The sequence below is a fragment of the Puntigrus tetrazona genome, chromosome 8, assembly GCF_018831695.1.
Source record: "Puntigrus tetrazona isolate hp1 chromosome 8, ASM1883169v1, whole genome shotgun sequence".
In the NCBI taxonomy this organism is placed as follows: domain Eukaryota; kingdom Metazoa; phylum Chordata; class Actinopteri; order Cypriniformes; family Cyprinidae; genus Puntigrus; species Puntigrus tetrazona.
The window spans coordinates 4236833-4263981 of NC_056706.1; the positions used below are offsets into that span (position 1 = coordinate 4236833).

A 27149-nucleotide genomic window follows, 5' to 3' on the forward strand; every position below is an offset into this window, starting at 1 on the left:
AAACCTAGACCTAAACAGTTTAAAAATGATAAAAATTAATTAAAAAAAAACAGTAAATCTCTGAAGCTTTTATCACAAAGTAGCCTGCCAGGTCCCCAGCAAAATATATTGCAGAACAGTACAATAATAAAAAAAAATGAAAATAAACAGCAAAAGCCCAAACAGAGCAAGAGGGCTAGTGACCAGAACAAACTGCACGACAGCATACATGGAGTGAGGAGAGAGAGAGAAAGAGACATTGAGAGAGCGATAGAGCGAGAGAAAGAGAGGGAGGGGAGGGGGAATCGGGCTTTTAAGAGATTTGATAGAGATTAGAAGCGGCACAGTGTTGAGAAATATTGTATGTTCGATACGAATCTCATTTCATGGTGAAAAGGCAGAGAGCGCGCGCGAGGACGCGGACGGAGCTGCGGAAGGCGCCACTGAACGAACGAACGAAGCCATGAAGAAGAGCTCCGGGCTTTTTGTAAACAGGTCATAGGTGATCCCGGCAGGTCAGAGGTGAACTGAACAACTGCCAAAAGCTTCAGGTGGTTTGAGCGAGTCGTAATGTCCTCGAGGGTTTGAGGAGGTCGTGGATGTCTCGACGGACCCCTGGAGAAAGTTCAACATCAGGATGAACAGGTAAAAAAATCGGACTGTAATGGTTATATTTTTGTCGTGCGTTTTTTTTCTTTTACAATAGCATATGTCGTTCGATTGCACGAAGTTCTGTCATTTTTATTTAAAGTTATTATAACATTTACACGGTGCACGGACAAAAATGCAACGCTATTATTGTTTTTTCCCCGTTTTATTTTATATGCATCCTACTTGTACAACTGTTGAAAAACGATGTAAATGCAGTGCTAAATAAATTCTTTGGTGAATATATATATATACCAAGGTATTACAATGGTTTTGGACACTGCTATGATGATAATACTATAGTATTCATTGAAAAGCCTTGAAGTAAATGCTACCTGAATATACAATATAGGATTCAGCACTATAATATATCAAAGGTAATGTCATCTGATTGCATTATTACAATAATAAACCCCCAAAACATATTTTGGTGCACTAGTATTGGTCATACTATGGCATTCTTTGATAATAAACATACCTTGAATATTGTAAACATTAAGTATGATATAAATTATACGACAAATATACTGTACAGGATATATTTATTATCACTATATTGATTATCACCGTATCATTGTACGTTTTGTAATGGTGCATATGTAAAACAGATGTGTCGGGCATTGTATAATATAACGATTTTTGTTGCATTAGCGACTTATGGTCGATGTTAATAAGTTATTTGTCAAAGTTAAACAAGCAAACCCTCATTCGACTTTTGTTTGTTTGTTTTGCATTGTTGTTTTCTCATTTCTGTCATTCCCACCACGTTGTAAATGTAGTTTATGCCAAAATGTGACAACGTGACAATCTTAACAGTCGCTGTAAATGAAACTATCAGTCAAGTGTTGCTGAAATAATAGACATTCCACAATGTTTGCATATAGTCTTAACAGAGCATTCTCAAAATGGACTGGGGTTGAGAAGGGTTTTTTTTCTCCTTTGTTGGTAAGAAGCCAGAATAATTTTGTTCACATTTAATAACGTGCGATTTATCTTCAGTTCAGTTTGGCTTTTCTGCAGACTTTAGTGGGTAGTGAGCACTAAGTGAAGGTTTGCATAAATGCATGCATTATTTCATAATGTCGATTATCATATAGGTCTTGATGTGTCCATCACGATTACACAAAAGATGAGTTAAGGAGCTCTTTTAAGGCTTTGACACCCATTGCAATATAGATGACTTTTGTGCTCTTTTGTGCATTTGTCTTGAAGCTCCTTTTATCTGCTTTCCATGTCCTGTAGGATGAATTCCTAGTTTCTTAATCCACGCTATGAGGTCTGTCGAGTCTCTTTGAATTATCATTGCAGCACTGAACCCCTGTCGGCTGTGTCATGCTTCTGTGCATGAGAGGTCAGCATTTAAAAGTCTTCCGTTTGTGTGAACAATGTCATATGTCGTCAGGGATGTTTGCAAAAGCGTTGTAGCTGCTCAGTGTGCCCTCTCACATAATGTCAAGAATTCGCAGTGTGTGATCTCCGTCTGATAATGTGTGTGCTCCGTGAGACGGCCCTAGAAAAATCAGCAAGAGTTCATGTGAAATCCTTTATGACAGAAGTGATTTTTTTTTGCACGTTGTGAGGGCTTATTTTTGCGTGCAGCAGATATCACCTGAGCTATAAAAGCAGCACATGTATATGGTAAGAATAATAACTAGGATTAATGCATAATGACAAGGTCTGATTAGCTGATGGCACCGGAAGAATGAATGTAGTCTCGTCATGATGGCAGGCAGATGGGAAAAATTGTGCTTATTTATGTATTTTAGTATGGGAGAACAGATGAAGCAACAACGAATATTACAATAAAAAAATTGCTAGATCATTGGTAGTACGTTTTACAAAATCACAAAGAAACCACATGTAACACAATCAATTAAACATGACATTTTTTAAATAGAAAGACTGAAATAGTTTTTTTTATAAAATAAACTTCCAGTTTGGTGGCTCTAACATGTGTTCAAGCGGCACGTGATCATCACGAAATAAACATGAATGAACATCAGAAGGTTGCTTCAGCTGTGAAAAGACATCAATACACACCATTTCTCAGGTCCGTCACCACTTGACCGCTTCCTGTCTGGTTTGTTTGTCAGAAAAAAACGGCAGATTCAACACTATTATTGATCAGGTTAAACCGCTGGCAAAGGGTGACTTGAGAAAATAGAGTAAGGACTGAGTGTCTGAATCGATAATGTGAGTTGGCCAAATAAATCATGCTGGAGGAAGTGGGTTTTTTGAAAGGGATTTTGGTTAAATGCCCAAAATTAAAGCATTTAAATATATAAAGCATTTCATTATCATTTTATTCTAAGATAAAATACATCAGTAATAGTCCCTTTTGATTTTTTCTATTCTTTTAGTTGTCTTTGAAAAAGGCAGAGGCTGCCATCAAACGTCAAGCGCTGAACAGGTAAACTCATCTTACCAGTCTGCCTATAAAGCCTCGTTTTAGCCTTTCAAGATAAATGCTTTTAAATATAGATTAAAAGAGTTGTGCTTTGTAAGCTCCGACATTTATAATTGTTGTGTTCGGCGCTTCATTTCTGGGTTTTCCTGAATGCTGAAGCAAGAAAATCCCACACATGCTTATAAGAATGTTTTTGGAGTAACATTTTTGTAACCAAAATCTTTTGTAAACCAAAAGACTCCAATGTCCCAAATTGCACTTAAAGTATATTTTTCGTTACGGCCTTCTCTTGTACGCGTTAGCGTAGCGTGCAGACTTCTAGCGTGTAGCGTTTGCCATTTTGAAGGGATCTCTTTAAGGCCCGCAGCACACCCTCGATGTACCCTTTTGCTTGATGCGGACGATTACCTGCCATTTTATGCGCTATTACATCACCAAAGTGTGCGGCATTTCAGACTGGGCTGGATTTCCGGAACATCTATATTGCTTGCTGCACAATGCGGGATGTGCTGAATTTCCTCTTGTCCATTATTTCCTGAACAAGGAGATGAATGAGGTTTCAAAATACTCCCCGTGTCCGTAACAACTATTATGGACAGTCTATAGCGAAGACCCTCAGCTTATTTCTGAACCGCTGACCTCATTGTTGCAGAACGGTCCATCTTAATCCAGGTACATTGACACCCTTTTTTGTGCTGGGTCACTTTGACTCCGTCTAGTCTATCATTTCGAACGAGTTCTCTCAAAGTTCTCTCTAACGGATCCTAATGGATATCAGCTGCAAGATTTAGGTCTAATACGAAGGAAAAAGGCCCCCGATGATTTGTTGTATTATCCATTATTCCAGCCCTTCATTTCTGAAGAGTGATCACATTATCTTGAGTAAGTATGTCACGCTGGGAATGACCTCACCATTTGTCACCAGCCCAGACACCCGAATGGGCATTAATAGTTTGAGCTGATGAATTTTAAAAAGCATTAACCGAGACTCTGTTCGCAGACTGCGAAATGAAATTGGGATTTTGGTTGAACAAGATATAAAAAAAATATCGTGTTTTTGGCAGAGGGATTAAAGAAATTGTGATAAGATTTTTTTTTTTTTTTTTGCAGAGGCCAATCCTAGTAATTAGATTTCTACTTTAGATCAAGTCCGTAGAGTCATATTATACTTAAGTTAATTGCATATATTGAAGGAAAAGCGAAGTAACTTGCAGTGAATGACAGAAATCCGGTATAATAGTGCTATTATGGACTGCATATTAGCTGTCTCTGATGTGCAAATGATTTAGAAAGTGCTTTCCTCTCCCTTTGAAATGCCTCATAAACATGCTGCTTTTTATCATTCACTTGGGTCGGGCTTTTCATCGGTGGCTTTTATTGCTTGTTTACAGGTTTGTTTTTGGGATCGCTATTGGGATGTGTCCTGTGGAAGCCGTTTACCCCATCTGAATGCTCAAAGCCATCTTGCGTTTACTTTAATGCCACATTACCGCATGCGTCTGCAGCACGACGAGCGCCAACCGTACGCGACCCTTCGCAAACAGTGATTACTGTGATTAGATGATGCCACCATGGATTATTGAAACAGCCCATTATGTTTAACAGCTTCAAATGATGTTTTATCACCGTGAAAATGATATTTACCAGAGAGAGTGCAGGGGAGAGCTTGTCTCCTCCGATTATCATCTGACGTCGTGCCACCGCCACTTCAGTGCCAACCCAGAATTGAATTGCTCCTCGTGAGGAAATGAACCCACTTTCAAAACAATTAGTTAGCCATTTTAAATGTCTTTTAATTTCAGAAAGAGCACACTGTAAAAAAAAAAAAAAAAAGGCAGCTGTGGTTGCCAGAAATATTTTATTAAAAATGTCAGAAAAACAAATTTTACAGGATAAAGCCATAATTTACAAAGAAGAAAATTTGTACAATTCAACAACGCACACCGCTATTAAAATTTGTTTTGTACCTTTAATAAACTTAAAGCCCAAATGTACATAACTGATAACAAATACTATTAAAACACATGATTATTTAAGCAAAGTACTTGGAGTGTCATGCAGGGGATTCTGGGAATATCAGTTTTTGACTGTATGCGATACATTGCTTTGTTCTATTTATTATTAGAAGTTACTAGTTAGATCTTTTACAGTTATTCCCATATAATACGGGAACCTACTGTTAACTTATTAACATTTTTTGGTAGTGTTTTTACACGATTTTACAGTTAAAATGACACTTATTTTTTACAGCGCAGTGGTGTTCTTCTTAAGCACACTTAAGCACACACAGATCATATAAGGGAAAAAGATGTCGATAACAGTAAGGGAGACTATAGATATTCAATCTGATTTGCGTAAGCTAATTGAATTCAAAGGAAAACCCTTTGGCATGACGGCAGGCCGAGAAGCTGGCCAAAAAGAGCGTGTGAACGGTTTAGGATTCGATTAGGCTATTCGAAGCAAATTCAATCTCCAGTTTCTACTGTAAATGCAATCAGGGCTCATAAGGAACTGGAACGGCAGCGCTTGTTCGATATCTGAAGTTGCTGCATAACACCTGTCACAGAGTAGATGTTGCAGTTTCGAAGCAACTGCAGGAAAAAGCAGATGCCGCTGCTACAGCGATGTGCTCTGGAGTGTGATGTAAAATTTTCATCAAAATGTAATGCCTCGCTACTAAGAGGTTCTGAAAGCTGTCAGATGCAGCTCCAATGATTTATCCTTCCACTCTCGTACATAAACCATGGCTTGTGTTCGGAATGGAATTCTTGTGTACTGTTGACTGCATACTGCACAATATGTACTGCCTACTTTTTTTTTAAAACAGAATACTGTATGTGACGAGACACATTCACACAGGAGCATGCTAAATTGTCACATCCTTCACTGTTGCATTTTGAATCAAGTTTGTATAAAATCGTGCTGGTTTTGACTTTGGGAGAGGGTCGTGTGAAAAAAAAAACTTTCATCTGGAGGTCATATCAAGCTTTTTACCTTCAGAATTTTTTTGCTAGAAATCAAATGCCTTTTATGGTTATATTTCATGGTTTTACTTTTTGACCTAAAGCAATACAGTTTTCAAAAAGTGATGCATTTGGTTACCAGTGATACAACAGAAGATATTCAGAGTAAGCCATATGTAAACCATATATGAAAAGAAAATTAGCTAATTGATAATATTTGAGAAATAATATTATTTACGAATTATCCTTTTATTATAAAAAATGTTATTTATTAAAAACAAGAACATTGTATGTAAAAGCATACATTTCATGACAAATTAGTCTTAGTGAGAAAAAGGAATTATCCTTATCTTCAAAAATCTCTAATTTCCACAGCAGTATTTTAGTATCATACAATAAAATTTTTTTATTAATTCAATATATTAATTAATATATTGGAATTATTGTATTTATGTATATATTTTCTCTTTCTGCTTTTTTAAAATGAAGTTTCAAAAAAATGTTTTTATTGTTTATTATCTTTATAGATTCGTTGTATTTCAGTTATAGTTATTTTATTACATCAAGTGAAATAAAAAAAAAATATTTGTATGTAATATTTCTTTTAACATTAATTCAGTTGTGTTTTTACTTTTAGTTTAACGACACTGTTCCAGAGGATGCATGAAACTAAGTCGTTAGAGACATAATTAAAATGACATTTGTTGATTCAGGGAGATGGCAAGCATATATGTCCCTTATTAAACTGTGTATTTTCTGAAAGTCTACAGGGACAAAATAGTTCATTTTCATTTTGAGTCTGATGATGATTCATCCATGTACAGATCTGTTTGTCTTTCCCCAGTGCATCTCTTACTAACTGTATAATCATCATATCGACTAAAGCTTTATTTCTAAAAAACATTCTCATCATTAAAGTTAACTTTTCCCATTTTGAAGTTTTAGCTGCTGGCTACAGTCTCTCCCCTTCTTAGCTCAATTCCATCTCTTCTCTCTCTGCTTTCTGAACAAATTCAGTCTTTCATTGACCTTTGAACCCTTTGGAGAGCCACTCATTCCACAGCTGGTCTTACAATCACTACACATCAGAGCAGTTGGGCTCCATTCCCGGAGCTTCACCACATGCCAGACTATATCACTCTCCATTCACAGCGTTTCGGTGCAGCGCGGTTCCCAGCGGACGCTTTGAGAATGAAACCTGCATGTGTCTTTAAAGCGCATTGTATTTGTTCTTGTTTATGATGTGTTATCCACTGTGCATGAATAGTTAGAGAGTGCTATAAATTCAAATGACTTTCTTAAAAGTGTTTTTTAGTGTTCCTTATGCTTTTTCCATGAAACGTTATCGTAGAAGCGTTGTCATGAGAATGTTAAAAATTCAAAGGTTTGCAAAAGTGAAAAAAAAAAAGTTTCAAGCTTCTGACATGTTACAGTTAGATTTTATTTTACCGTTACACATATTAGTTGCTTATCAGTATGCATATTACTAGAATATTAGCCATTTATTAGTGCTTATTAAGCACATATTAATGCATTATTCTACATGACCTTATTCTACATCCCTAATCATACCCAATACATAAACTTAACAACTACTGTACCTTACTATTAATAAGCAGCAAATTAAGAATTTACTGAGGGAGAAGTCGTAGTTAATAGTTAACAGGTGTTACCGTTGATGATTTACTGGCCCAAGTCAAAAGTGCATGCAAGAGCTTAATAGTTATAATTAGGGCTCTGTCAGTTATTGAAATTAACCCCAAATCACAATATACAAATAAAATAAATAAAAAAAGGCTAATTTTATTGAGACTAGATATTAAGATATTAAGACTAAATATTTGCATTATTATTGTGGTATTTTATTAATTTTCTTAAATATATTTTATTTAATGTACATTTGTATTACAGTGCAATTGTATAGTAATAGTAATATTTATTATTTTATTTAAACATTACAATAATAATTGTTCTTAAAAAGTGTTATTTAGTTATTATTTGTGTAATCTTTAATCTTAATCTTTTAACAATTATTATGTACTGTGTATATATATATATATATATATATGTATACATATATATATATATATATATATATATATATATATATATATATATATATATATATATATATATATTACAGTGTAATTTTATAATAGAATTTTATTTTATTTAACCTTTTTATTGAACATAATTGACATTAGTGTAGTAAAGTTGATATTGTGAAGCAATAAAAAGACAAAAAAGCATTTTAAATTGCAATCAAAATTTCACTAAAACATAGTCAATTATAATTATAAAAATAACTGCACTCCTATTTTTCCTCATGTGCATATTTTTGCTTATCTCTGGCAGGTTCCCCAGATAGTGGATGAACGCTTGCGTGTTTGATTCCTGGTCGTTATGACATCAGATCCTCCTCCGTTGTCATTGGACGATCAGGTCGGGATGTCCCGGGTTTTAAGCTGGAGCAGCTGTCACTCTACCACATGGCCACGCCTCCTATGGATTCTGTGGGTGTGGCTAAGCCCATGTTTTTCAGTTCATCAGCACTCGCACCCACATTCCATCAAAATCCCAGGGGACATCACCTTGGGGGGTCTTTTCCCGGTGCACGCCAGGGGTCATGCTGGGGTCCCATGTGGAGAAATAAAGAAAGAAAAAGGAATTCATCGTTTGGAGGCCATGCTGTACGCTCTGGACCAGATCAACAGTGACCCAGAACTTCTCCCCAACATCACTCTAGGGGCCCGGATCCTCGATACGTGTTCCAGGGACACTTACGCTCTAGAGCAGTCTCTGACATTTGTCCAGGCCCTAATTCAGAAAGACACGTCTGACATCCGCTGCTCCAACGGAGAACAGCCAATCATACGCAAGCCCGAGCGCGTGGTGGGTGTGATCGGGCGTCAGGCAGCTCGGTGTCCATCATGGTGGCCAATGTCCTCCGGCTGTTTGAGGTGAGAGCTCAACTTAAACAAATCACGGATTTAATAGGATCTGTCTGCATCCTGAGCAGTTTTAACAATATTGGGGTTTGATGTTTTTGTGCTCCATAGACTTTGGTAGATAGGACCCCTTTGCTTTCTAATACAAAAGAAAGATCACAGAATAGGAATGTGTGAACAACTCCATTTTGACAAAGAATTTTGAATCAGAATCTACTTTATTGCCAGGTATATTTACACATACAAGGAATTTGTTTTAGTGATAGAAGCTCTACAGTACAATAGAATGACAAGACACAGACAATGAAATTAATAATACAAATACAAATACACAAAATAGAAAATGTACAAAATGATATAGTATAAACATACAATATATTGTATAGATAGAACCTTATAAATACAAGGGGGGAAAAGTGTCTATCTATCTATCTATCTATCTATCTATCTATCTATCTATCTATCTATCTATCTATCTATCTGTTTATCTGTCTGTCTGTCTATCTATCTATCTATCATCTGTATTATTCTGTGTCTATCTGTATTGTACCATTTATTGCTCTATATATGTATTTATCATAATATTGTTCTATCTATCTATCTATCTATCTATCTATCTATCTATCTATCTATCTATCTATCTATCTATCTATCTATCTATCTATCTATCTATCCATTGTTTTATTGCTCTATCAGTCTCTCTGCCCATGATGATGATTAAACATTATTATAATTAAAACATTAGGATGATTAAATAAATAAAACAATGAAATATAATTTGTCAAGCTAGTTATATGAATAGATTATAGTTAGTTCATCTTAATTGTACCTTACTTATATTCAAACTATATATATATATATATATATATATATATATATATATATATATATATATATATATATATATATATATATATATATGCCATTATATTATATAGGTCATTTTGTTGGTCCCCATGAGGAAACAAGCTTATAAAACATACAGGATACATTTTTTTTAACAATCTAAAAATGCCAGTAGTTTCCTGTAAGGGGTACGTTTAGGGTTAGTGCAGGACATTAACACATACAGTCTGTACAGTATAAAAACCATTACGCCTATGGAAAAGACATGGAAACACAACGTGTGTGTGTGTATTTTCTTCAGCGTACTGTAATTTAGACAAGTACGACATGTTCCTGGATCAACACCCTTGAGCTACATGCTTGAATCCCTGGAACAAATCAGCCGTTTTTGTTTTTACAAATAATTTGACGTTTTTAATCTGTCGTTTCCCTTTGATCGTAGGGTAGGTTTAGGACCATGTCTGATTTTCACATCAACTCATTTGTACACCCTCACCTTTGTGTTTGCCCCCCCCATACCAGCCAATCTGCTTTAAAATGGACGGGATCTCAATGCCTACAGGCCAGGACCTCGCTTTAATTGACAAGGAGGATTAGAGAGACCAGCTAATCATTTTGTCTGGCCCTAGCTCTCTGCTATCCCATAGGCTTTTGAATATTAGTTCTGCTTTGTCTTATATCCAGCAAGCATTTAGGCCGATTTTTATTCCCTACAGCTGCGAATTGTCATTCTATTCAGCCGTTTTGACCAGATTTTGCAATGCTCAAATGTTGTTTCAGTGATAGTTTGTGTAGTTCGGTGCAGCAGTCATTAATACTGCGTTCTGCGCTTGTGGAATTTTAATGGGAAGGCTTGGATAACTCTCGACCGGACCATACGAATGCTGGGCAGGCATTACAAAGCTCCATGTGTCGTGGCATCAAATGTTTCATGCGCATCTCAAAATGCTTGCCATGGTGGGGGGGAAATGATTATTGCATAGCATATTCACTTTTTAGCGGTAAACATATTTAGTGATCCTTATCCAAACACACAGAGCTGTAAAATTCCTTGCTGATTTATTTTCCATCATTGAGCTAACTCTGCCATTATTTTGGCACTTGCTTATTATCTTCAAATGTTTGTTCTTTCAGTCAAAGGTTTTGGAATAATTCATATTTTTAATGTTTTTTTAAATCTCTTAAATTCATTGCTATACACTTATATTATATTCAGGCTGCATTCATTTGATATATTGATATATTGATATATTATTACAATTTAAAAGTACTGTTTTCTATTTGAAAGTATTGTAAAATGTATTTTGATTCAAAGCAATAATTTTCATCATCATTTACTCCAGAAATCATTCTAATATGCTGATTTGCTGCCCATGAAACATTTATTATTAATATCAGTGATGAAAACAGTTGTGCACAACCATTTAAATGTTTGGAGTAAGGTTTAAAAATAAAAAATAAACGTATTTAAAAATATTTTTTTATATAGCATTTGTAATGTTACAAATGTAGGGAAAAAATGCTTTTCCTCTGAACATTGTATTCATCAAATAAAAAAAAGAAATCAGTGATCACGTGAATGTATTATATTTTAAAATATATTTAAATAAAAAAAGTCATTTTAAATAGAAATAATATTTCACAATATTACTGTTTTTACTGTTTTTTCTTCACTAAATGCAGCCTTGGTGACTTCTTCCAAAACATTAATCATCTTTAATTATTCCAAACCTCTGACCCCCAGTGTAGCTCTTAACCCCTCCGTGACCTTTCAGCCCAATAACAGTTGCTAAACATAGTAATAGTTGCTAAACAAATATTGCAAATGCATGAGTGAACCTGTGACTCAAAGTGTCCAATCTGCTCGTCGTTAAAACCGGAGAGTTCATTGTTGTTGGATCAAGCTCAATTTGGACACAGATAAGAGAACGCGTTTGTGTAATCAGCGCTTTTTCAACAAAAGCATGGAGAAACAACTACAGCAAGAACCGCTCGGCGCAGACTAGGCTGTGATTGGGCATTATTGGCAACCGCAAGCATTTATGATCAAAATTCTAGCCGCAGCAGCCCGAAACCCATGCACATTTTTCCTTTAAGCGAACAAAAGCTTTAAACAAGTGTGAACTACTATGCTTTATTTGTCCTGAAACTGCTCCAACTTCCTCCCGAGAGGATCATACTTGGTGGCTCTCTCATACATTGCAATATTAGGCTCGTCTGAGAACACATGGCATGGACGCCCTGCCGGGGAACGAGGGAATCTCTGTGACGAATGGTGTGATTTGCTTCCCTAGTGTAAGCTTTTTTGCGAAGGCTATCTTGTTCCCTATATCCTCGGGTTCCACAGGACTCAAATCCCTTCCTACATGCTTCTTATGTTCGAAATGAGAAGCCGGCATATTGTTCTGAGAGCATGTAGAGAGTTTTTTCCTCTTTTGTAAGGTGAAATGTGGAAATTGATTTTATGAGAGTCGACCGAGTGACAGACTAATAAAGCTTTTTTTAGCCCTTCTCTAATGGAACAAGACAACAGAGTCGGAGGGCTCCTATATGCCGTCTTCGCTTCGGCGTGCACTGGTTAAGACCCCAAGAGAAGCTGTTTTTTTTATGTCATAATACAATTTGGGCTCCCTTAACCCGCATGTGCTATGCATTATTGAGCTAAAGAGAGCCCTTAGTTCATTCGCGAACAAAGGCCTTCGCGATCGCTGATTGATCTTAATAGAATTGCTTTGACAAAACAAAAATGCTCAAGAGAGACCCACGGGAAATCTTTTTAATGTCTCATTTGATTCTTTTATGAAGCGCTGGAGAGCAAACGGAGATTTCTGATTGCTTAGTCTGCAATCTGAGAAACGATCTGAACCGTTCTCCAAATGATCTGAGCTGCTCTCTACATTTATTTCGCAGCGTTATACTCTTGATGTGCTTAAAATGGACCGGCTTCGTCTATTTTTATTCCTCCAAAGGACTTTTAGGAGAAGACGGAAGTTGAGTTAGCGTTTGGAGCGGCGTAGGGGACGCAAACCCTGTAATGTCAGATTAAAGTGATCGCACGAACGCTGAGGCCGAACGTGTTTATTTGTGATTGATTGAAGAAAAAATACAGCTGCATTGTTCCTAAATCCAGCATTTCCAGTTCACAGTTGTCATGGAAATGCTGTAATCTCATTAACAGGGCCATTGCTAAGCCCCTCGGTTGATTTCTGCCCTTGTCAAATGCATATTTACATGTTTTAGGTGATCCCATAAGCTGGTTATGACAAAATATCAAAGGCATCTTTGTAAATTCAAATATTTAACTGTTTATTAAACGATGGTATATGAAACCAATGAATATGCGAGTCATAAATGCCTTCAAAGAGAAAAATCACACTTAAATGTTTCAGGCAAAACAATTATTTGTGCCGTGATAATGGTGTAGTTATGGTGTTGACAGATTCTGGACATCATTTTCTTCGAAGAAAAGAAAGTGCAGGGGGATTGTGAGTTGATAGAAAGATAATAATTAAAAATATTGATTGTAAAGTACTTTAATTAGACTATATAATAATCACAATATATCTATACATTAAACAAATTAAATACTAAATAACTGTAGTCTATTTTAATTATTATTATTATAACAGTAATATATTTTGTCATATAAAGTTAAAAAATACTACTAATAATAATGACGATTATAGTTATAATAAGAATAATTGTAGTAGTAATAATAATGAGTATTATTATGACAATAATATATTTCTGTTGTCATTTTTATAGAGTTAAAAATTATATTAACCACTAATAAAATAATAATTAAAATTGTTGTTAATTATTGTTGCTGTTGATATTATTGTTATTACTACTCTACTAATATCAACTTGAGAGAACTACAGATAAATACAGATAAATTATTGAAATATAAACATAAAACCTCAGGGGTATTTTAAGTAAACATGTTGCATCTTAAGGGTTCTTCTGTCCTAAATATGAGTACAGCATATAGAATATCAAAGTATTATGGTTTTCTATCTAATTCTATCAGTGTACCATGGTATAATATTGTAAGTGAACAGATCGGTCTCCATTTGCAGTGCGTTCCTTTATTACATTTTCCAAACAGATTTAACAGAAATTCAAATTTCATTTCAAAAACACAAAAACCACGAAGTGCATTTCAATTTCACAGGAAGTTATCCCATTGTGCCGTTGTAAATGACAGAAACGTGTTAGACAATAGGCCGTGTCTGTGGGGACAGCTGTCTGTAGCAAGCCTCTAATTAAACACACGTGGAATAAAGTCTGAAACGAATGCGGAACAAAAGCGCTGGTACAGTGGATCTTCATTAACCGGACCTTTTTGCGTCTGTATGATGAGGGGCACAGCATCAGCGCGAGTGATTATTCCAGTCTACAGATTGCTCGCTGAAGCGTGGACAAAGGTTGGACAGCCACCTCTTTCCATTTATCGTGTTTTTGTTGTTTAAATATGCTTGGGACAGTTTCAAACAGCCATTTAGCCCATGTTTTGCATACGAAAAGCCTGTTGTTTCGCTGATATTTTTGCACAGTCGATCATTAAGATGTGTTTGATGTGTCAGAAACATCATGAAAATATCATGAGACAGATTTTTCAATGCTCGGGTTCTGGAAATTTCTTTGATGTTCGTGACACCAAACACCTGTCGTTTGTGGACAGTCTTTGTGTTTATTTGAGTCTTTGCGACAGGATTGAATCTGCGGATGTGTCTCAATTCGAATACTTCTGCTATGCACTGGAAGTATGCACTTCACTGATTCTTGTAAAGTATTTTTAGTAAAAAGATGCTGGCTTTGACTGCAATAGCTTGCTTACATATTACTCTTGCTATTTCTACAGTATAGACAGCAGCACAGTATGCACATTTTTTGCATGGAGTACTGAAATTAACTATTTTAAACTCCAAGTGATTTTTCGACACAAGCTTGAATTAAATATGCAAAAAAAGAAAATTGAGCTCTGGAACAAACATCGAAACATTTACACTTTACTTTTTACACTTTTTAAATGACATTTGGAAAACAGTGGTTTTATATATGCAAAACTTATCATAATTTTATTAAGTGCCATGTTATTCCAAACCTGCTTGAATTATCAATATATATATATATATATATAATTCATGAGGTTTGGAATAACATTGATAATATATATATATATATATATATATATATATACAAAAAAAAAAAAATATATATATATATATATATATATATATATATATATATATATATATATATATATATATATATATATATTTTTTTTAAACATTTTTTGCAAGAAAGCTGTACAAAATTGAACCGCATTGATTTCACTGAATTGGCCAAAATAAAAAAAATATCTTCTTTTATGTTGTACAAGTTTTTTGTACGTAAATTAAAAGTAAATAATGACAATTTCTATTTTTGTTTATTTTTTATGCTCTTAAAGTCAACATTTAACTTAACCTTAAATGCTTCAAATTAATTAAAATACCTAATTGTTAAGTTTCTACATTTAAAAACCGCTTTGACGGTACAGAAACATATGTTTTGTGCATATGATGTTATGATAAAGTTGTATATTTAAATAAAATATATGTTGTTGACATATATTGTTGCTAAATATATTGCCATATACAGTAAAAAAAAATCATCATAAAGATATTATGTACATATATACACATATTTCTATGAGGAAGTTAAAATCTTATATGACCCTGGACCACAAAACCATAAGTAGCACACTCATATTTGTAGCAACAGCCAACAATATATAGGTCAAAATTCTACATTTTTCTTTTATGCCAGAACGTATTAGGATGTTAAGTAAAGATCATGTTCCATTAAGATATTTTGCACATTTCCTGTGATAAATATATAAAAAACAAATTACTAATATGCATTGCAAAGATATTAATTTGGACAGCTTTAAGGGTGATTTTCTCAATATTTTGATGTATCGAAACCAAGCATCAATGGAAAGCTTATATATCCAGCTTTCAGATGATGTATAGTTCTCAATTTAAAAAAAATCCTTAATGATTAGTTTTGTGATACAGGGTCATTTAAATTTTCGTATAGGATTTGTTACCATTTTTCTACAGCTGAAACAAAATAAAAATACCCCTGTCGCAAACTCTTCTTTTCCTACAGTGGCTGTAAGCCAAACAAAACATGCACCGATGCACACTTGGAAATCCATCCAGGCACCTTTGGCACACTATTTCAGTGAACTATAATTTCTGATGAGCTAATTCTAATCTCACATGCTGTTTAGGACAGATAGTTTGTGAATTGGGATGCAGCATGAGTTTCGCTTCTGCGTTTCTTGACGCAAGAGTCACAAGAGGGGCCGTATCTCATGCTTTCCACAGTCAGGGCGAGTTAAATGAGATTTTACTTCACCCCACGGTAATGACTCTCCCCGTCAGACGCTCGCTTTTAAGATGGCACGTCCTTCCCGCTTAACAAAGATGACACATCCATGAGCGTGCACAGCCCTTCAGTGCACCTTTTGAGAAGCAGAGCATGCTGGGAGTCATACATGTGCACACATAAACACACGCAGCTCACGTCTTTCTCTGAGTCGCTCGGACATCTTTCTCAGACACACACACACACTCATTTGGATTACAGAGCGGTCACAGACCTTCCAGTGAAAGCGGCACATAAGCCCCGACAGACCGCACGGACTGCAGTAAAAATCAGCACTTCAGCAGTGCAGCAGTTGCATAATTGTAAATGTCGTCTCTGTGGTCGTTCTGGCTGGATGGGACACGGTAGCAAACCGCATGTTTTTTTAATGATAAGACTTAGTGCTCTGGCTCATGAAACAGCTTCAGGTACTCAATTTTTAACGGCTCGTCTTTATGTGGCATAAAACTCTGCAGAGATCCCTCGCTGACTCTTAGTTTTATAGGGCAGATTCAGATGCGTGTAGAACAGAGTTTGATCGCCTCTCGCCTAAACAATCACATAAGGCTTTAAAACAAAGAAATTCACTGTATGTGGGACAGGGGTTCGCGTTTGAACTCGAGCATGTTGTTTTTATAGACAACAAAGGTGTTTCTGGTAAGCTCTTGGCTAATTAGGCGAACCAAGCAGGAAAATGCGGCTGATAGGAAATTCGAACAGCATTAATATTGCAGAACTTTTTTTTTTTTGGTGGACTTCTGATCTCCTGTGAGATGCATTTTTAGTCTGTCTAATAGTCATGGTAAATTATTTAAAATTCAGTATTTATTTATTTATTTTTGACAAATCTTACTGAAATTCAAAGGTGCGTCTTTGAAATGGTGGTTTTGCTTAAACTTGCATGTGAAAATGTTCAAATGGAAACAACATATATTCTCTGGGCAGATGCTTCTAGCCATGCCACCTGCCTTGGCTGGCTACATTTCTTAACGCAACGCGGATACCAGGGTCATTTTTATATGTTTTTATTGATAGTTTAAAATTAGTTTTTGTTTTCTGTGTTCCATTTGAATTTTCGTTAAAATCTTTAACGTAAATTCATTGTGTTTTATGTTTATATAGGTTTTGACAATTTTATTTATTTTATTAATTTAATTTTTGCAAGGTAAACTAAATTAGAAATATTTTCTTGACTAATAGCTGAAATAAAACAAACTAAAATATTTTTACAAATATTTTATTTCTCGCCATTTTCGGTAAATATTCTGACTTATTCGGACATTGCTAGAAGATTTCAGTAACAAAGAAACAGCAAGAAAACTTTAAATCAATTTAATGAAATTCCGTAGAAAAACTGAAAAATTATTATTTGTGTAAAACATTAATAAAACAGTAATATTTGTTATATCTGCAACTTCAGTTTTACCTAACTATAATAACAACTACTTGACACATTCTCTGTGTTTACTGTAAATGTCTTCTAACTAACTTGCTTCACATGATTCATATCAAACACTTGCTTCGCCGTGACATATGGACCCGAAAGCCTTTAAATAAGTTAATACTCACATTAAGCATGTTCAACCTGGCCACAGAGTTTTGATTATAGTTTATTTCTGTCCTTATCTCCCATAGGCCTAAAACATATTTACTTGTCTGTTGCTATCGCACCCAAGATTTGTTAGCGCTGATAGCCTTGTGGGCAACATGTCGACATGTGGTGCAGTTGCACTTTGGGCATCACAAGTCCTACCTTGTGGACCTTTCTTGATGTTTCCTGTCCTATCTCCACTGTCCTGTCAAGAAAAAAAAAGCCAAAACTAACCAAAAAATGGGTTGCTAGTGATGCAATCAAATGTGTGTTGAATAAAAAGCGTGGTAAGTGATGATCTCTGAGAAACGCTGATTGAAGTGGATTGTACTGAACAGCAAAACACACTTCTAGCCAATCACCGGTAAGAGGCATGCTCGCTCATAATGTGTATGTTCATGAATCTGGGGGTTATTAAGATGAGAGTGCAAAACGTATTGGTTGGGGCGCAGAACCTGATTTAGTTGAGTTCAACGCGTTTCTGGATCAGTATCTTTGGTGACCCTGGAACATCGTTGTGATTAACCAATCAGATTTGAACAACCAGTTTAGAGTTTTTGTGAAGTTTAGGCTTACAATCAGTGTTTGGTGCTTGTACAGCAGTGTCAGTCATCTATAATTTCTTCTGATTTTAGGCTTTACTCATGGGTAAGGATTGGTTTAGGTGTAGAGATATGGTCGAAATTTTATTTTTTGGATGAAAACGTTCCAGGGTTAAGAAAGTAAGTTGACACAGGAACACATTGAACTCGGCAATATCAGGATGTGCTGGTGGGGACAGGTTTGTTTTGGTGATTTTAAATATCAACAACATTTCTCAGAAATCTCTTACTGCACTTTTAAACCTGATGTTTTATTATTCAGGTACAGTAGCTGCTAAAACATGTCAAAAGTTTATCTAACTTTATAAACTTGCCCAGAATGATATTATTATACTCTGACAGTTCAGCTAAAAGAAAAAAACTGCCTCCTGAAGATGACAATTTATTTAATGCAGTTGTTCTTATCTGGCTTTGCGGCAATAACTCATGATGTAGTATTTGTCATATTTTCATTTACTTTGCATAGTTTTTATGTCACATAACCTGTCCATGTTGCCAGTATTACTGCCTTTCACCAAGTGATGGATGAATCTGCAGCAAATAAAGTAGAGTTTGAACAACAGAAGATGCTGTAAGCATGTTCTCCTCAAATCTAAAGAATAGATCACCCAAAAATGGAAATGTGCTCACCTTCATATAAGATGACGAAGAGTTTGTTTCTTCATTGGAACAGATTTGGAGAAACGTAGCATTACATCACTCGCTCACCAGTGGATCCTCTACAGTGAATGGGTGCCGTCAGAATGGCGTCCAAACAGATCATAAAAACATCACAATAATCAACATGTCATCCACACTTCTCCAGTCCATAAATGAACGTCTAAAGTCAAACTCAGCCTGTTTATGGGAAGTATGAAGGAGTTTTTTGCTTCAAACAATGATTTCAGTGAAATTTGAGTCTCTACTGTAATGTTGCTTTCTCCAGTTATCATGTCTGGATCAGGAAAGAAATACGCACGGATCATGCAGTTTATAAGTGAGAATAGTTTAAAACACTTCTAAACGACTGAATTGGTGAATTTTGATGTGAGAGAACAACAGTAGATTGTTTTTTATTTTTAATTTGAGGAAGCTTGCTAAGATTATGGAATCTTATGGATTTAGAAAGATTTGGAAAGATTTAGAAAGCCTTAATGATGGAATTGTTTCGCTTGATGTTTCGCTTGATGTTTGTTGGTGGAGTGCCATGGATTATTGGGATGTTTTTATAATCTCATTTTCATTCTCTCGTTCTGACGGCACCCATTCAACTGCAAAGAATCCTTTGGTGAGCAAGTGATGTAAAGCTGCATTTCTCCAAATCTGTTGTAAAGAGCAAACATCCACATCTTGGATGGGCTGAGGGTGAATAAATGTTCGTTTTTGGGTGAACTATTCTTTGAAATGTTGATATAATTGTTAATTTTGCTATTCTAAATATGCATTAATATATGGTTAGTTGTGTCTTGTATATTTGCTGGTTTGATGCACATTATTGCACCCCTTACGGCAAAGCATGCTTGCATCGTGGCATGAATTGTCTTCTGACTCATAAAAAAGAGCTTGTGTTTTCAGAAGCATTTGTGTTCGCATGCTTGTGTGAGTGTGTTTCTGGCCTTAATTACATTGTCTTCGCCCTGAGCCATTAAACAGAGTCTGGGGGTCTAGAAAGCACATCAGTGGCTCTTAGCTCCAAAATTAGAGGACCTTTGGTGCAATAAGCTGCTGGCTTCTGTTCAGAAAACTCAAATTGAGTCTGTAAAAGAAAGTGCTAAAGAAAAGGAAAGAGGACATATGTTTGACAGTAACAGTTTTGAGGATTGAAATCACTTTGTGAGGTGCATGTTTGAGCATTAATCATTCATAAATTGCATGTAACGGGTCAACGAAGGAATTCTATTTTGATTTAAGATTTCCAGGGGTTTCTTTGTGAATAAATAATTATTGCATTAGTCGTTCAAAAGGAAATGAGTTTGCACAGGCACCTTGGCTGTCAGAGTTTCCTCTAATTGCCGTTATTGTGAGGTAAATGGTCAGTAATTGCACTGATGTCTGTGGCAGTTAATTCAAGTGAGAAAACCGTGGCTATTTTTTGTTGAACTATAGGGAATGCTTCAGTGTGAACTTTTTCTTGTGTCAGTCGCTATTATTATGCATCGAGGCACTGAATTATCAGGCTGTCAGCACTACAGTTTTCACTTGCCAGTGTGAAGTCCGTTTGATTGTCCTACTTATAGGCAGATGTATTTGCGTGAAATCACCCCTACATTAGTTGGGCGCACGGCATGCACAATAGACAGTGGTTAAAGGAAGAGAGTTTCGTTTTGAATGGTCACCAGGCTAAAAAAGACGAAGAATGCATTTACAGTTATTTTACCATCTGTTGTGTATGAATGTGTGCTGCCAGTAAACACGTGAACCCTTCTCTGTTTACATAGAGGAAAATCCAAACAAAGGAATTATGTCAGTAACACAGCAGAAGTTCATCCGCCTAGAACAGTCTCACCGCTTAAAGGATTATTACAACTTTGCAGCCCCCCTCAAAAAAAAAAAAACAGCTTTTTCGTATGGAAGAATTAATGTAAGTGCTTCAAATGAAAGCTGCAATGTGCTTTTGAACCTTGAAAAATGCCCAGTTGACTTGCATTGAATGTTCATGTATAATAAATGTGATTTTTTTTTTTTTGGCTTGTTTTACAAACCGAGGGATGAGTTCAAATGATTTAAGTGACAGTGAGCCGTTGAAAAAACTGAACTTGTATTGAACCTGGAACATTCGCGCAAGGAAATAGGGTAAAAGCACGCTGCGCGGCATGTGAAAGCGTTCGCTCAAATATTCTAGAAATTTGTGTGTCAGATTTGTTAAACCTATGGTAAATCTGTCTCTTTCCGCTTCCTTCCATCGGGACAGAGATTTAAAGGCATGAGTATATTGAGTCACGCTAGAGCAAGACCTTCAAAACAAGGTCTATCCAGTGGACAGGATGGCATAGTGCAAATATTGAGGTTATCTTTGAATTCAAAAGTGCTTTAGTTACATTTACTTTTGATTACATATAGTTAAATATTGGCGTTTTTTTGCAATGCATTAATGGACAGGAAACCTAATAATTTTCAATTCAGTTCAGTTCAAGTTGATTTATATAACATAATATATAACATATATAACATATATTTATATAACATAAGTATAGATACTTAATACTCAAACTTTTGGGATTGGCCCTAATATTCATTTGTTCATAAATCAAACATGGGTCACATGATTTGTTTTAGACTCGATAAAAACATGTGGTTCATAAGATTCGAATTTGTTCATGAGCTACATTGGCTGCCATTTTCGAACTATTGAATTTGCAGGTCGTCCGGTTTTAGCTCCTTCTGGCTTGTTTCGGTGATACAAAACCGTCCACCATGCTGCTTAATGCTGCAAATGAGTATTTATTATCACAATTTTGACTTTTTTTTATCATGCCCGTAAACACACAACACACTGGTTAATAAATAGCTTTACTTTTTACTGTCCTTTATTGTTCTTCTAATTATTTACCGATAGTGGCTAATGAATCAGAAGCGCATCACATATCTCTCTGTTGAAAAATTATTTCAGTCTATGTTTTATCATCCTTTGAGCTAAAACTGTAAGTCTAGTCACTTGGAAGTTTAAGCAATTATTTCGGCTTGTGTTCAACTCCTTAACCTTGAGTATGAGCAATAGTTTAGAAACACTACTACTAATAAGGTATTTCCAAGGGGCATTTATCATAACAAAACAATGTCAGGATATTTACATTCGTGCTTTGTGGCTTAATTATATTTCATACGATTATTAACTTCGGTCTTATTAGCCATGAAATAGTTAAGCTCTAAATATCTTATGTAGTGATTTTTCAAACTTCATAAGCTTATGGTTTAATAAAAATATGAGAAAAGCAAAGATTTTGGTAAACATGCTGAGCAATTCCTTTATCAAATGTTTGTCTGGGAAGCAGAAGTCTTGGCTCAAAGCTTCTAATTAACTGCTGTGTCTAATTAATCAAGAAAATTGCAACTCTAGGCTATAACCAATGATTCATAAATGCACTTTCAGCAAGGGGCACGTGAGAGTCGACTCAAACTTTGTGTGAACTGTATTTGGGTCATTTGAGGGAGACCTGTGGCGACAACGTGATGGATTGATTTGTTGTTGTAGAAAAAGACAGACAAGAGATCAGCTCCCTGAGGACAGTTTTATTGCTCAGAGGTTGCACTTTCACCGCTCTGCAAACTTATTAGTGTTCTTATTTATGTTTCTTCGAAGTGTCTGCTGTGTTTCTTGTAGCTTGTAATTTAACTAGTCCAGTTAATACTTCAAACTTGGCATTCGGCACTACGAATATTATTTGCTCTTATGAAAACATAGCTTGTGATGTTCCTCATTTGCATGTCACTTTGGATAAAAGCATCTGCTAAATGAATAAATGTAACGTTTCAGATGGTTCTCATTCAACTGCTGATTATAGTGAGAGTACAGAGCTATAAACCGAATGTGGAGTGCAGCTCAGATCATTTTTTCTTGGAAGAATTTGCTGGGAAAACACTTAATATTGCTATCTCTGACTTTGCGAATGCTGATTTTGTTATTTTGGCCATTCCGAGCAAGATATCTACTGAAATTTGAGGAGGTATATGAGATTATGTTTGGTTTTTTTCAACAAAAAAAACATCTAAGCAGCAGAACACCTAATCAGAAGTCTTTTATTTCCATTTCGTTTTAATTAATAACTAAAACATGGCATATTAAACGTGGTATTGCTTTATGGGGGTATTCTTGACATTTAGGCGCAGAACATATCTAGGAGTTTTATGTAGGCATTCACCTATAAATACAAACATACACATATACTTCATGCACGTAACAGAAATTAGGGCTTTAGTGAGGTGCGTGGACACAGATCAGGGGCAGACAGGAGCCATTACTGTGATTAAAAGGTTGGATTTGGATCGTGCAGAGAGGTGCTGAAGAGTCCTGTTATGGAGTCATGATGAACTAGTGCAGAATATTAAATAGCTCTGTCTGAGCCAGTGTCCTGTCCAGCTGGAGAATCATCTCTCCCAAAACCGGGGTGCAGTGAAACTTACCACAATTTTACACTATTAATTCTGAGAATCAGGACAGAATCTGATGCTTCTGCTATTTCGTTATTTAATCATCCTCCTATCTTTCCAAACCTGTGTTAATTGCCCTCATGCACTATATTCCGAGGCTGATGAAAGTCGTACAGTAGCTTTGGTGTAGAGTTTAGTATGCTTGGAGGCAAGTCCGTTCATCCGTAGACTATTGAATTATCTCTTGCATAGTTGATCAAACAATTTAATATGTACACTGTAAAAAATGCGACTGCATATTTTCCAGTTTATAGTCTCAAATGGTAAAAAAATATTATTATGAGGCCTAACCCTAACCCAAATGTCGTCTCAACTAGTCGCAGTTGTCTGAACAAACAATTGCACGTTGTTGAAACGTTCAGGCTTTGTGAGTACCCAGAATGCATTGCAGTTCATGCAATTATGCAGTTACTGTTATAGTATTACTGATTTGCTAATTTTATTTAAATTTTGTTATTATTGTTAGTTATTTGTTGCACTTTTTAACATTTGTTGATTGCCACTGTTTTTTTAAGGTTAGTGTGTCTGGTTTTGAGGCCTAGACTATGTTCAACCACTTATATCTTTTTTTCTGGATGTCTAAGTCTTGTAATATGTAAACAAATTGCTAATTTATCCATTAGTGTCTGTCACTTGTAAAAATAAAGAAAAACATGTTCCATAAATTAAAAATAATAATAACAATAATAATAATTACATCAACATTCAAAATAATAAAGTGTGTTAGCTGAACAAAAAAAAGCCATGGGACTTTACTCAGTGACAGTGACAAAGTTGGGTAAACTCAAAAAAGCTGAGCAGCAAGTTTCCTTTCATTTTTTACACTGCATGTAACCACTGTTGATGTAATATTGGCCACATCTGATATTATGCAACACAGGGCCTATTTTACTTTTCATCTTGACATAGGCAAAAAAAATTTCCCTATTAATATAAAATATTACCACCCCAGCAAATAAAAATATTTTGTAACCAGTAGAAACCTGTACTGCCTCTAACGCAAAAGCTGTGAATACAGAGCACTGATTCAGATCAGAATTTTGATTCAGATCGGAATTTTGGAGTGGGTTTGTGAATCATTTGATTCAGATCGGAATTTTGGAGCGGGTTTGTGAATCATTTGATTCAGATTGGAATTTTGGAGTGGGTTTGTGAATCATTTGATTCAGATCGGAATTTTGGAGCGGGTTTGTGAATCATTTGATTCAGATTGGAATTTTGGAGTGGGTTTGTGAATCATTTGATTCAGATCGGAATTTTGGAGCGGGTTTGGGAATCATTTGATTCAGATTGGAATTTTGGAGTGGGTTTGTGAATCATTTGATTCAGATCGGAATTTTGGAGCGGGTTTGGGAATCATTTGATTCAGATTGGAATTTTGGAGTGGGTTTGTGAATCATTTGATTCAGATCGGAATTTTGGAGCGGGTTTGTGAATGATTTGATTCAGACTGGAATTTTGGAGTGCGTTTGCGAATCATTTGATTTAAATAAGAACTTCGGAGCGAGAAACATGATTCATTTGATTCAGATGGAGACAAAATGAGATCAGACGATGGTTAAAAAATCTTTTCTCTGTGTGGGTACATTGCTAAAACAAGTGAATGACATTTTCCTCAGAGCAGTGACAAAAACATCAGCTCACTTCAGTGTCTGACTTATAATTATGTCCATAAGCTTTTTGTGAAATTGGGATTAACTCATTTGTGGGGATTAACTCATCTGTTGCTTGCCCAGTTCATATTTAAGGAGAGAACTAGTTTCCAAAGTCAAACTTCACTGTTTTTGTACGTTATTGTATGGCTTATGTATTTTCTCACTATGAAAGTTATTCTTAAACCGAAGTTAAATAAATATGTGTTTTGATAAAAATAACAATATTTTAATTAAATAAGCAAAAAGTTTTTATATATATTTGGGTAACACCCTTATTCACTTTTTTACTATTAACTACGACATTTCCATCAATAAATGTTTTATTTGCTGCTAATTAATAGTTAGTAAGGCAGTTGTTTAGGTATTGGATAGGATTAGGAAGGTATAATAAAGTTATGCAGAAGAAGACATTAACATGATATGCCTAATTTATACTAATAAATGGCTACTAAGAGACCCTAAAATAAAGTTTCAATATAGGTGTTATATACATTACTTATTTATTTATATATGTCTTAATTATTGAAATCTGTTTTAAAAACAAAAAAGCCACCATTTATTTTATCACCTTTCAGCAACAAAAAAGCATTCAAAATTTCTTTTGAATTTTCTATTCTTTTTACAGTTTACTTATTGGGTAACACATTACAGTAAGGTTTATTAATTAACATTAGTTAACAACATTGGTTAACATGCATTAGTTAATATGAAGTAAGAATGAACAGTACTTCTACAACATTTGGTTAAGGCTAATTTGAGCATGTAGTAATGCATTATTAAAATCACAAGTTGTGTTTGTTAATAATAATTAATGCACAGTGAACTTACATTAATAAACAACTGTATTACCATACATTAACAAAGATTAATAAGTAATATAATAAGTGCAGTGTTCATCATGTTCAATTTACAAATGACACCTTATTGTAAAGCATTACAATTTATTTATTTTACAGTTTCTAAAGGATCTGACACAGAAGATATATTTTTATTTATATCCGAAAATAGAAAAAAGTGAATTTAGATGATAATATTTAACAATATTTCCCTGGCATGAACCTGAAATGTTTCCAACTGAATCAATAGTGAATCAATTCGAAACGTGAAATGGTACAATGGTACCGTCAATTATATAAAGGTCTGTTATCTAACACACCTGATTCATTTCGTCAGTTGATTAGTGGAGTGCTCCATGACCTGAATTGGGTGTGTCAGATTTTTTAGACACTGAAATGTGCTGGATTGTGAAACGCTGGGTTAAATTCTCATAGGCGAAGGCCGCCACACATAATCAGCGTTAAATGAATTTTTTGCCTCCCCCTCCTGATCTCTGTATCTCTCCTCCTGTGCTTAACTTAATTTGACTAAAACCTCTCTTATCCTCACGGATAATCTGTCAAATGGTTGGTCGGTTCATCCATCTACCTGTTGTAAGGACGCCCCTGCTGTTCACCCACATGCCGAGACCTCTCTTTGCTTCTGCGCTTTAGTTGACGAGACACCATCTCTGCTCCACTTCTCCTGCTATAAAAAGCTGGAGTCGATCTAGGTTTATCAGTCACTGGGTGAATCGTATTTGAAGCGACAAATCATGATGAAACCAACGGCAGCCATCTGCATTGTTCCAGACAAATGATGTAATAGCGCACATAATTCACTACCACACTTCGTTGTCAAAGCTAAGTGGTCTATTAATGCATAAAGTGGCATGCTAACCCTCTTTGGAGTATTTCTAACATTTTATTGGTGCTTTGATATGTTTTTCAAGTGTAAGATGGAAATTTCAGACACAATTCACAAATTTCAGACCAAATTTTCTAAACCTTGTTTTTCAGGCTAAATATCAAAGCATTCTTAAAACAAGATGAATCAAATGTATTTAATTAAATACATTTAAAATGTATTTTTAGCAAATATTTACTACTTCAATTATGTGTATATTGTAATAATATGGAGTGTATCT

General features: G+C 35.2%; 1 protein-coding gene across 1 annotated transcript in view; it reads left to right on the plus strand.

Moving 5' to 3' along the window:
• The first annotated feature begins 268 nt into the window (after nt 1–268).
• grm6a (glutamate receptor, metabotropic 6a) overlaps nt 269–27149 on the plus strand; it is a 53585-nt gene continuing 26704 nt past the window's right edge. The window contains 3 exon segments of the mRNA XM_043246706.1: nt 269–624; nt 8353–8902; nt 8905–8957. Of these exon segments, the coding sequence (XP_043102641.1) occupies nt 8401–8902; nt 8905–8957 (555 nt within the window). The 5' untranslated portion in view covers nt 269–624; nt 8353–8400.